This window comes from Triticum dicoccoides, chromosome 1A, assembly GCF_002162155.2.
Source record: "Triticum dicoccoides isolate Atlit2015 ecotype Zavitan chromosome 1A, WEW_v2.0, whole genome shotgun sequence".
Classification (NCBI taxonomy): domain Eukaryota; kingdom Viridiplantae; phylum Streptophyta; class Magnoliopsida; order Poales; family Poaceae; genus Triticum; species Triticum dicoccoides.
This window is the reverse complement of record NC_041380.1, coordinates 139,534,274-139,546,661: the sequence shown is the minus strand read 5'-3', so window position 1 is coordinate 139,546,661 and position 12,388 is coordinate 139,534,274. Positions and strand designations below refer to the sequence as shown.

Below are 12,388 nucleotides of genomic sequence, written 5' to 3'. Positions count from 1 at the left end.
GTGGGCAGAGTAACTACGTGTACACAAAATCAAACAGCCGTGGTTCACATGTGCTCACCCCCTGAAACATGAATACAGGCCACCAAACAGCATTCCTAAGTCCACTAATGCAATGCAGGCTACCAAACCATGTGAATAACATGATTTGCCCTGCATTAGCTTAGTGCATGTAAGGTGCCAAAAAACAGTGCATGTAACCAAACACGGTCTAGAATGCCTAGAATATGTATGCACCGTTGCAACGCACCTACAATTAGCAATAGTAAAGACTATTCTTTTTAGGCAAAGTAAAAATAAATAGAGAAGGACATTGAATTCGCCGGAAAGCCCAGACATGAGTACAGAGTTTTTCGAGAAGGCCCGGACATGATGAGTCACCCAACAGAAAAAAGCCCACCACACAACAGCAGTGCCTCATTCGTCGGGATCACCAGGCCCACAGCTTAGCCCAAAAGCCCAAACGAGCCATCAAAACCCTAAACACCATCTCCACGCCTCTCCCTCCGCTCCCTATATAGCGTCCCATCCACGCGCCGCCACTCTCCTTCCCGAGCCGGAGGCGGACGAGGTAAGAAGCAGCAGCCGCAGCGCGACCCCGCGAGAAACCCTACCGCCGCCGCCGCAGAAGCAGCCATGGTGAGCCTCCCAGCCACCGCTCCCCATCCAGATCCTTCAGTGTTTTCTCTAGGCCGCGTGCGCTAACGCTGCTGCGCTGCTCAGGGTATCGACCTCGTTGCCGGCGGGAGGAACAAGAGGACCAAGCGCGTCGCGCCCAAGTCCGACGATGTCTACCTCAAGCTCCTCGTCAAGGTATCCACGCGCGAACCCCACGCTTACGTCATCCGATGATCCACTTCCCTGTTTAAGATGTCATCCGCACGGCATGTTTCGTGATTCGATTAGCTCTAGACGCGTCTGTGATTGTTAGTTTAGCTGTATTTCCATCTACCTAGGCTGGCCGCCATTTCTCGTTGGATGCAGCGCTGTATAGTCTAGTGTTCCATAAGACCAGATCGGCTTTTTTGTATGTGTCGTGTGCTTCTGGATTGTGATTGTATTGTTGCTCTCTGGAGTGCAGCTCTACCGTTTCCTGGTGAGGAGGACCAAGAGCAAGTTCAACGCCGTCATCCTCAAGAGGCTCTTCATGAGCAAGACCAACCGCCCGCCGCTCTCCATGCGCCGCCTCTCCAACTTCATGAAGGGAAAGGTATGCGCACCCATACTTTGCCTAGAGACATTACCGTCTTTTGCTTGTAATCTAGTGGTAAGGTTCCCAATGATGCATTAACCATGCTAATACTTATACCATCTGACGAGCAATATATTATTAATGAGGGAACCATCTACTTAGTGCTGCTTTTTTGACTTCCAAAAACACAAAATTCTTAATTTTATTTCCCCCCTGTTTAAATTTGTGCATTTCCTCCAACTTAATGCACAAATTTAGTTTCTCACATGGTGGGTATGATGCAAACCATCTAGTCTATGAAACCAACTTAATGCCCATCAGTCTAGGTCTATATAGTGTTCTGCTTTTGGTAACCCAACCTACTGTTGCTCATATTTAAACTGTATATTGACAGGAGGAGAAGAACATTGCTGTGGTTGTTGGTACAATCACAGATGACATGCGGATCCAAGAGGTCCCAGCAATGAAGGTTACCGCTCTGAGGTTCACAGAGACAGCGAGGGCAAGGATTGTCAATGCTGGTGGGGAGTGCCTCACTTTTGACCAGCTTGCACTCCGTGCTCCAACTGGGGAGAACACGGTAATCTTTTAGTCTCCCTGATCTTTTGATTTGTATATGCACTTGCCATTGCTATGGTTAGCTCTTTTAACTATATTATAAGCTCTTAGGAAGTGATGCCATTATATTATGTTTATGGATTTGCTGTGGCTGTATTGATCAAGTGTTCTGTAGAGTACCATTATATTAGTACCCTGCTCATCAGTTATCAATTTTCTTCAGAGAGGCTAAATTGTTACACTGATGTTTACGATTGAGTGTGATGGTGATAGTGAACTTGTCTGCCATTCCTGGAACTTCATTTGTATTTGAATGTATTCTTTTGGTTTTGATCTTTTTGAGGTTCCCAGTGATGCTTTAACCATGCTAATACTGAAATTATCTGACGAGCAATATATTTTTACTGAGGGAACCATTTACCTAGTTCTGCTGTTTTGACTTCCAGAAACATTGAATTTTTCATTTTATTTGTTCCCTTTTCAAATTTGTGCAATTGCATCCTGTTCTGAATTTTGCGATGATGATACACTTTACCCAGCTCATTATGAGACTTCCCTCTGTGGGTTGTCGTGATATGTACTTTTTTCCATTGTATCTGAGCTCTTGACATGTTGGCATAAGGTATTACTCTCATTGTAAATGTTTTTTGACTTTCAATGATGATACACTATAATCCCAGCTCTATGAGTACTTCCCTCTGTGGGTTGTCTGATCTCAACTAAACGTTATAGTTCTATCTGAGCAAACTACCTGTTGTTTACCTTTTTACTTCAGAACAGTAACTAATTTGTTCCTATTATTTTTGCTTATGCAAATGTTTAGTGCTAGCATTTTGTCTTGATTATTTTTGCAATGATGATACTATTACCCAGCTCATTATGAGACCTCCCTTTGTGGGTAGTCGTGATATGAACTTCTCTTTTGTATCTGAACATTCTCAAAATTCTTTTTTATGATCTCTTCATTGCATTTCATTATTGCCTATTGTTTTGACTTGCAATGATGATACACTATAATCCCAGCTCTATGAATACTTCCCTCTGTGGGTTGTTTGATCTCAATTAAACGTTATAGTTCTATCTGAGCATACTATCTGCTATTTTCTGCTTTACTTGAAAAGGGCATCGAATTCTTTTTGTATTCTTTCTTATGCAAATGTTTAGTGCTAGCATTTTGTCTTGATTATTTTTGCAATGATGATACTATTACCCAGCTCATTATGAAACTTCCCTTTGTGGGGAGTTATGATATGAACTTCTCTTTTGTATCTGAGCCCACTCACATTTTTCTAATTATTATTTCATTACAACCTATTATCTTTGGCAAAATAAGCACAGCTAGATTGTTACTACTGCAGGGATGATACACTATAATCCCAGCTCTATGAAAACTTCCCTCTGTTGGTCCTTTGTGATATGAATCAAGCGTTATAGTTATATCTGAGCAGACTAGTTTGAGAACATGATCACCCCCGCTATTTAATAACTGGAGTTGTGGGGAATTTGTGATATGAACACATCACCTCCATTCAGCTATTTTTCTTGTTAGTGCTTCCAGTTGTGGGGAATTCAGTCTTATGTTTGCAAATGTGTGCATCTGCAGATCCTGTTGAGGGGACCCAAGAATGCCCGTGAGGCGGTGAGGCACTTCGGCAAGGCGCCTGGTGTGCCGCACAGCCACACCAAGCCCTATGTGCGCTCCAAGGGTAGGAAGTTTGAGAAGGCTCGTGGTAGGAGGAACAGCCGTGGCTTCAAGGTTTAAGTCGCCCTTTCTGTGTAGTCGCTGTTTGCGGGGAGCGACTGGTGTTCTGTTTGAGCAATTGACAGTAATTAGTAAAGTACTTTGTACTGAGAGTAGCACAATCTATCGCCCCCGTGTTCGGATGATATTTTGGAAGATCCTTATCGCTGTCATCTGTTTTGAATTTTTGAGCTTGAAGACCATGTTTTGTTGCTTTTCTGTTGACAATGTCCACTGGTGAATGTGTCTATGTGCGCTCCAGTTTGCAGTATCATTGTGTTAACTTTGTACCCATCTGTTGCTTAGCAACATATAATTCTGTAGGGCATTTAAACTTGTTAAATGCAACTTGATTCTGAGAAATGCTAATGAACTGTGATGAACTAGACCGCCCTCTCAAACTTCATAATGAACTGTGATGAACTAGACCGCCCTCTCAAACTTCACTTCAAATTTGTGGATTTAAGTTTCTATGTGCCGATTCCTTTCATTAAACTTGTGCTGTTCTCTTTGCTATTTCTCCTAACCATTTCCATACATGAAGCTTGTCTCGTATGTTTTACAAACAATTTAAACTTTTGAATGACATGTAAATCATTGGGCTGACATTTTAAATACATAAAATTGAATAACATTCAAATACAAACCACCTGCCAGTTCAAAGAAAATCATCAGCTAGCGTCAAAAGTCACCACGTGTGTTCATCAAAAGCCACCCGATCCCACATAGCACCTCACCGCCACTACAACCAGGGTACACAGAGGGTGGCAACCGGCGATCCAACATCTTGTCCATGAGTGATCTTCAATACTCCCTCCATTCCAAAATATAGTGCGTCCACGCTTTCCGAGGTCCAACTTTGACCATAAATTTAACCAACGAGACCAACTGCGGCGGGAGAAAAAAATATATAATTGAAAACTTCTTTTGAATACGAATTCACTGATATAATTTTTGTTCCAGCCGCAATCGGTCCTGGTAGTTAAATTTGTGGTCAAAGTTGAAGCACGAGGATAGAGGAAGCACTACATTGTGGAATGGAGGGAGTATATCCTTTGCTCTTGCTCTTTCCATTTCCACTTCGGCCTTGATAGGGCCAACCCTCAGGATCCTAGCAGAGGGAAGCGACCTGACTTTTGTGTCTGCTCGACTGATGAGTCTAACATAGCAGTCAAACCCCTTTCCACCTTTGCACTCGAGGACCAATGTGTGTCAGGCATGAGGAAACGTTTGAATGCCTCTGTTCCCTTTTGGGAGGCCTACTTAATTTGAAAGCCATATTTCCACGAAAAAGTTAAATGGAGAGAGTCGACTATTCAGAGGCAAGCCTATGCTCCTCTGCACATGCGTTCCTCTCAACCTTCATCAAGCCGCGCGTGTCTTCCATGTTCACTGCACCCTCAATCTTTTTGAGTTCCATCCACCTCAACGTCTTCTCATGATTTGTGCTCAGCTGATAATTTCTCCTTTGTCCCGATCATTGCATTGAGTTCTTTATTACTCCCTCCATAACGTAATATAAAACGTTTTTTACACCGGCATGGACTCTAAAAATGTCTTATAAAATGTTATAGAGGGAGTATATGCACACGCTCCACCATTTTTCTTGCTCTCTCTCATCCGTGCGAGATCTAGGAGTGAGGCTTCTCCTCAAAAAAAAAAACACATCACCTTCATCTTCAATTTCTATGGAGTCGGAGATGCTCAATCTTGACCTCCTTGATGTTGTTTCAGTTTTCTCGCCCACTTCTCATTTTGCCTTGAGCTTTATGAAACAATGGGCAGAGTGAATGCCTTGTTCCTATTTCTTTTGTTCATATGCTTGTATAGCTTTTGGGTGTAGATGTCATACTCATTAAGTGGCACTTGTTTGACTCAACCTAACCACCGTTTGCAACAATCTTGGATGACATTCACTTCCAAAAGGGAGAATATTGTGGGCGAGAGAGTATTTTGTCCGGTTCGAGTGAGTGGGACATGGCGTACATAGTATTCCTCAACTCTCTTCCAAAAGGTTTCCTTAGTTTGATCAGCACCGACCGTGGTGTCAAGAGCTATGTTCAACCAAGAATATAAGAAAGCTTCATCTTCATTGACACCAGTTCACTGATCATGTTAGCCTCTTGTTGCTGATATGGACCGATCTCCTCCACTCACTTGCACTTGACACTTCGCGGCATTCATCCTCCATCGAGCCTTATAATGTGTTTTGAATCATCCAACGTTGACATGAAGGCCCACAAGCCATTGGGTTCGGTTCCCCACTACAATAGAGACGTGCGAAATCTCATCACCTATAATTGAACATCGAAGCTGGGGGGTGGGGGGAGGGAGAGTGAACATTGAGCGGCGGCAACTGGAGGCGGTTGAGTGGGAAATGTCTAGGCGCCAAAATTTTGCTCTTTGGGCAGCAGAATAGTGGAAGGGCTAAGTGATGTCAACACCCTAAAAAATATACCACTCACTCCAATCCATATTAATGTCGCCGATTTAGTACACGCATGCCCTAAATTAGCAACTTAATATGGATTGAAGCGAGTAGTATTTTTTTAGCAGAAAATGCTCAATTTGAGAGTGAACTCAAAATTTAGGGAGTTAAAATCCTTTTTTAGAGAGTGAGTTAAAAAACTTAGGAGGATGGCCGGGTGGTTTTCACTCTAAAAAAGCAGCTTCCTGGCAATGAAAACTATTTAATGAAAAAACTAGCACATCCTCTGCACGACCGACCCCTAGCGTCCCCGTTGAATTAATCGTGAAAATGCAACCGGCACAAACTGCAACCATCTGTGTAAACACGCCAATACGCCACATTCATCCGATGAATGCTTTCAAGTTCATGTTCATGAATTACACCTGCAGCTCACCGACTCTTCACAGGATCTCGCCGCAGTGCCTATTGTCTGTATGTACTAGTACTGTATCAGCTTTTGCCTCCCTAACAATACCCTCATGCACAGCACAAACACTGCTCTCCTCGCCACCATGCCGCCAATAAGGCCGAGTCACTATCTCAGACTGACCCAATCGCCCCCACAACTCAACTCAGTAGGAAAACTATCCTACACCAGCATAACACGTTAACGACACCCGCTCTTCAAATGGAGCGTACCGATTTCGGTCACAAAATCGGGCCTGCGACCCGCCTCCCATCAGTCGAGCTTTGCCCGCCTGCATGCGTTCGGCGACGTTTCTGCTTCTCACGCGATCGACTGGTAGCGGGCCCTAGGAATCCGTGAATCGCCATCTCGTATGGATATACTAAGAGCATCAGCGCCGGGGCCTCCAGCACCTTTGCTTGGTTGTAGAGGCGCCATCATTCTTCGGGGATTTGCATTTGCATTTGGTTTCTTGGGCGTGCCGAGTTTCACAAAGAACGTGGCGCTACATCCCTTCCCTACACCTTCACTGTCGAGCCAGATGTTCCCTTGCATCAGGCCAACAAATCTGATGGAACCAGAGAGTGTAGAGACATCGGTCAGCACAGAGATCAGAGAGTTTCAGGGGGGAAAAAGGAATGTGCAGAAATGCCCTCTTGATATACCTTCTGGAGAGGGCCAGACCCAACCCGTTGCCGTTGTGCAATTTCATTGTTGCATTCTCACCGTGTGCGAATTTTCTGAAGGTGTGAGCCATATCCTCTGGTCCGATTCCACAGCCGGTGTCTTTTACCTACAGGAGAATATGACATCAGAACTTCTGCTAACATTAAGTTATTAGCCCTACCACTTGTCCCCTGTTTTTGCTCCTTAATTAGTTTGTACGTCTTCTATGGGCAGCCACAAGCGATCTAAAATAATCTTTATGGTATGTTTACCAATTACTGTAGAAAATGCAAATCATTCTTTTTCTCTTCAGGTTATCTATCACTTTGAAGACCTCAATCGAGGTCTCTTTGGAATGCTAATGTCTACATTTACGAGTACCACTGCATTAACTTGGCGAGCATTGGCAAGCATCATTAGAAAGTTATGGTGTTATGTATTATGCGTTTGTGGCAACTTTCGGCATATTGAGGAGTTAAGAGAAAAGGAGTGGATGTTCATAGGCAAACCTGAACAACCAAGTAGAAAGACCCATCAGAGGGAACTGGATGTAAGTTAGAAGCATATGGGTCCCTCAATGAATCTGGCCTGGCTATGGAAGCTGCAATTGAAATGTGACCCTCCTTTGTGAACTTAATGGAGTTGCCAGCAACATTTAGCATTATCTGCATCAATCGCTTGCGATCACCAATTGCACAGGAAGGCAACTCTGGAGCCAAGGAAACCATTACCGAGAGCCTTTTGCATGCAGCCACTGGCTTAATCAAATTAACCACCTACAAGATGAACTAGTGAGTTGACCTCAAATCCAACTGTATATTTTCCCCTCCTTTTAGGCAACATAGTAGCAAAGTCGAAATATTAAAACTGCTGTCAGGGCACTTACATCCGTAAAGGCAGCATGCAGGTTGAAAGGTGCAATGTCCAGCTCAAGACTCCCATTCCCAAGCTTGGAAATATCTAAAACATCGTTGGTCAAAGTGACTAGAAAATCGCTACTCTTTAGTATAGTCTCAATCATCAGGCGTTGTTCAGCCGTAAGAGTTGTTTCCAGAAGGAGGGAGGATAAAGAAACAATGGCTTTCATAGGAGTACGCATTTCATGGTTCATCACAGCAAGAAAATCATTACGAGCACATATAGCCATTTCTGCCTCTCGACGTGCTGCATCAAGGGCAATATTCTGCTCCATTAGTAGATCACGGGCCCTCATGGACTCTTCCAAAATGGCAGCATGAGACAGTGCAACTGCCACCTAAAATAAGAAAAATGAGCGAACGTGGTCATGTTTTTTTTACAATATCTGCAGGCATGAAGTGTAGTGCAGTCTACTTCATAAAGAAATAATTAAATGCAAAATTATCCATCTAAGAGCAGCATTATAGGCTAAATGCTAACAGAAAATGCTAAACATTAAGCATTGATAATAAGACTTTATAATAGTTGTAGCCCAAGTAAACTGACAAAACGCTGAGAACAACTCAACGACATACCACACAAAGTCACAAACACAATGGAATCAGAAGAAAAAAACATTAGTGCCAGGAAGAAACTAATAACTAAACTTGGAGGAGGGCATATAGGAAGTGTAGCATGATACACAATCAGGAACAACACTTAGCTGGTTAACCTGAAACATTTCTTTAACAAGGAAACAAAAGTATCAATGATGACGGCATGCATACTTCCAATAATTAAATCAAGGATGCATACAAGTGCTGAATGACTTTCACAGAGCTTGTCAGGATATAAACCAATTACTCGCAAGCAATATCATATTAGGGAAAAGGAAGATAGATAGGGCAGAAGGGAAACTAAAAAATATATGATTTTCAAGAAAAAAATAGTTTCACACTTCAAACCATAATAAAATGATTTACTAGGTTAACTCAATTCTCTTCAAAACTCTTATTCACACACAAAGCATACACATTTATGATTTATCCATTGACTTGACTAATAAGAAAACTCGCACAGAGCAGGCCAAAGAAATATACAAATGCAGCCCTATAGTAGGATTCTAAAGCTGATAATATCAGAGGCCAGACATAGGTTACCAGACAACCACACCAGTGATTACAGATTACATATATAAAAAAATGAACAGAAATAAAATCAACAACTACCTGATCAGCAACAACTTCAACAAGCTCTAGTTCATGGGTACGCCATTTTCTTGCACTGTCTGGAGGCAGCATCAAAACCATTACCGCGAAGCTTTTTGCAGATAGCTCAGGCCAATCATTTATTTCGAAATTTGTAAGGTGCAGCAGTGGAACTCGGACAGCTACGACCTCTGGTGGCACGTACCTGCTTGTGTCTGCCTTTATTGAAGCCAATGGGGAAGTATGTGGAATGCTTTCTGCACGATTACTATTAAAAACCTTTGAAACAACCGGAAGATTTATAGGAACAACTAAGCCAATAGGAGCGCTGTTATGGATTGTATGGGACAGGTGAAGGGCTGTTCCAGAGCGGGATGGCATCCACAGGGCACATTCAGCTAACCCAAGAGTCCTTCCCAACTCAACAAGCGTAGTTCTCAAAATAGTGTGCCTGTCAAGCGTGCTCCTTATCTCATGTGTGAGCATGTGGACATGTCTGCCTGTCTCCTCCTGTGTTCTTATAATCCCCATCTCTTTGTCAAGCTCTTCAGCCTTATCCTTCAGATACCTCTCTCGCAACTTCACGCTCAACAAATCAGGAATTATGTGCACAAGCATCAATGCCGTTATGCATGAAACCACTGCTGTCGCAGCTTTCGCCACTGTCATTACCACCGCTATAGTCTTGCTATAAGTGGCGAAAGTCCACAAGTTTATCAGGTGAGTTGCCCCACAAAGCACAATGAAGGCGCCAAACTGTATGAGCACCCATCGGTAAGGGAAGAATGATGACTTCTTGACAAAGTATATGAGCTCCAAAGGGATCGAGAAGTATGCAAGTGCGATGAAAAAGTCAGATATGTACTGATACTTCACAAGGAGATCATCGGCCTGCCAAAGTGGTTCGATGCAATCACATGCATCCATCTGCTAACAGCAAAAGGTGTTACCGGAGAGCTGCACTCCTACTTGACCTGTGAAAACATAACATCAAACTTTTACTTGACTTGATTTGTAAAACAATTCCACAAAAAACCATGAAAGAGAGCAACTTCCATAGGGCAGCTATAATAATATGTTAATAGCATGGAGTGGTAGTGGTGGTCCAAACCATATATCCATCAGCCAAATTTGCATATGACAGGCTCTAGTTGGGTTAAGCTATGAAAAATACAGTCAAGATCAAGAGGACATGCAGAAGACAGAACGCATCTGTAAGATTAGCAATCACATTTACATAAAAACGCAGTGCTACGCGCTACGCCAATAAACAACTAATGCCATCAAACGAATAACACTAACTTACACCTCCCAACAAAGACACCAGTGAAAAAGATTACCAGTCCCTATAAAACTAAAAGCCACAAGCTCCAAAGGCGCCGTGAAACTAAACACCGCACTTCGACCCTGAATCCAACTCTGAACCATCATACATGGAATGGAACGCCTAAATAAAGGTTAAATTACTTGTGTGAACCTAAACTGAGGTCTGTGAAGCTGAGAAATTATATTGACAGTCCATGGCACACAACCCTACCTTGACCAAACCCAAAATTGAAATCGATTCAGTATTACAATTTACAGCATGTTATCATCAAACTGCTTGAGATTTTTATTTGCAATTCACGAAATAGCTTGACTGCTTGAGGCTGAGAAATTACTTCAGCAAGATACCTCAGCTTAAGCTTCTCTCTTTTCTCTGTCTGCTCTCCTCTGCCGCCGCACGCCTTGTCTTGACCAGACCAAGACGACGCGGCAAGCTCGAGCACGGCAGGTAAGAGGAAGAATCCCACCGCAACAGCAGCAGGAAATGCAAGAAACCGGAGGCAGCTCTTGTAGCCACTCTCCCAGCCGCACAAGGAACTCCAGGGACACCGCGCCGATCTCAGCACGGCAGCGCGCCGGAACCAAGAACCGCACCAACAACCGCCGGTGGAAAACGACGAGGTCTCCTCGCTCTAAATCGAAGCAGCAGCTGCTCGCGTGTTGACCTGAGACACGGGAGGAGAGACGGGCGGCGACTCGATCTGCTGCCCGGCGCTCCCGTGCCGGAGCTGCCCACGATTGTCGGGATGGATGGATTCTTGGGAATGAGGAGAGAGAGAGGGGGGCTAGAGGGAACCGGCTCCTCTACCGTGCCTGCTGGGCACGGCAGGGTGCCGTGCCTTCTTACCCCGCACCTTACACATTGATATGGGCCAGAAAGGCCAGACTCTTTGATGAAAGTTTATCTAATCAGCCCAACTGTTCACCGGATGCATCACGTTCAACTAAAAAAAATCTGATGTATCACACGCCTGCACGTGTCACCTAATTAACTATTTCCCAAACCAAAAAGAAACTATTTCCCCCTAGAAAAACTAACTCACTATTTCTACTTTTATTTTTTTAGATAACACTTCGATCTATTCATATTCAATCATGACAGTACAATAAACACCATAAATAATAAAAGAATACACCCAGATGCGTAGACCACCTAGCGACGACTACAAGTACTAAAGCGAGCCGAAGGCACGCCGCCGTCATCGCCCCTCCCTCGCCGGAGCCGGGCAAAACTTGTTGTATACACAGTTCAGAAGTCATCGTGCTAAGACCCCATAGGACCGACACAGCAGAATAACAACCGCCGCCGAGAAAGGGTAGCGTAGATTGGAAGAATCCAACCTGAAGACACACGAACGTAGATGAACTACGGCCAGATCCAAGCAAATCCAAATCCACCAAAGATAGATTCGCCGGAAACACATCTCCATATGCCCATCGACGATGCTAGACACACCATTGGGACGGGGGCTAGGCGGGGAGGAATTTATTTAATATTCAAGGAGCCGCCGCCATCTCGTCTTCCTGAGCAGGACATAAGTCCTAACAAAACTCGAAGAAACATCTGAAAACGGGGCCCTTCCACTATCATTGTCTCAATAAACTAATTACCTATTATGAATATACATGAGCAACATTCTAAAATGAAAATGAACTCATATTTAAAAAATGGTTTTGCTTAATCTCAGCCATATTTTACGGAGAGCATTTTTTTGTTAAAATATATTTGTATTTTGCTTCGAGCGGGCAACAGTACCATTTCCTACATTTGCATATTTTGAAAAGTTAGCAAATATATTCAAGTATTAGAAACTATAAATCCAGAAAAGACAAAAAAGTTGAGAAACAACATGCAGACAACAGTCGACTTATATACTTAACCAAATTTAAACCGACCGAAATTTTGACAAACAAAAAGACGCCATGA

At 43.4% G+C, this 12,388-nt stretch overlaps 2 protein-coding genes and 4 non-coding genes across 7 annotated transcripts; 5 read left to right on the top strand and 1 right to left on the bottom strand.

Moving 5' to 3' along the window:
* Positions 1 to 502: 502 nt before the first annotated feature.
* On the top strand, positions 503 to 3,759 carry LOC119367565 (60S ribosomal protein L18-2-like). Its single transcript, XM_037633049.1, has 5 exons — positions 503 to 636; positions 721 to 810; positions 1,079 to 1,207; positions 1,584 to 1,769; positions 3,351 to 3,759. The coding sequence occupies exons 1-5, from the start codon at positions 634 to 636 to the stop codon at positions 3,507 to 3,509; spliced, it is 567 nt and encodes a 188-aa protein (XP_037488946.1). The 5' UTR covers positions 503 to 633; the 3' UTR covers positions 3,510 to 3,759.
* Positions 1,270 to 1,341, top strand: LOC119297035. Its single transcript, XR_005145495.1, has one exon. It is a non-coding gene; the product is annotated as a small nucleolar RNA snoR53Y (small nucleolar RNA).
* LOC119297027 lies at positions 2,091 to 2,162 on the top strand. Its single transcript, XR_005145491.1, has one exon. It is a non-coding gene; the product is annotated as a small nucleolar RNA snoR53Y (small nucleolar RNA).
* LOC119295952 lies at positions 2,596 to 2,684 on the top strand. Its single transcript, XR_005144544.1, has one exon. It is a non-coding gene; the product is annotated as a small nucleolar RNA SNORD29 (small nucleolar RNA).
* LOC119295956 lies at positions 2,937 to 3,025 on the top strand. The gene has a single exon (XR_005144549.1). It is a non-coding gene; the product is annotated as a small nucleolar RNA SNORD29 (small nucleolar RNA).
* Positions 3,760 to 6,271: 2,512 nt separating the features above from the next.
* Positions 6,272 to 11,278, bottom strand: LOC119367547 (probable ethylene response sensor 2). Of its 2 annotated transcripts, none has more exons than XM_037633038.1 (6): positions 10,797 to 11,278; positions 9,157 to 10,109; positions 7,917 to 8,285; positions 7,540 to 7,806; positions 7,030 to 7,157; positions 6,272 to 6,932 (listed from the first exon to the last, which is right to left on the bottom strand). In XM_037633038.1, the coding sequence occupies exons 2-6, from the start codon at positions 10,060 to 10,062 to the stop codon at positions 6,686 to 6,688; spliced, it is 1,917 nt and encodes a 638-aa protein (XP_037488935.1). In that variant the 5' UTR covers positions 10,063 to 10,109; positions 10,797 to 11,278; the 3' UTR covers positions 6,272 to 6,685. The 2 variants fall into 2 exon arrangements, with proteins under 2 accessions (XP_037488935.1, XP_037488928.1); XM_037633031.1 differs by having other exon boundaries at positions 10,810 to 11,277.
* Between the last annotated feature and the right edge of the window lie 1,110 nt (positions 11,279 to 12,388).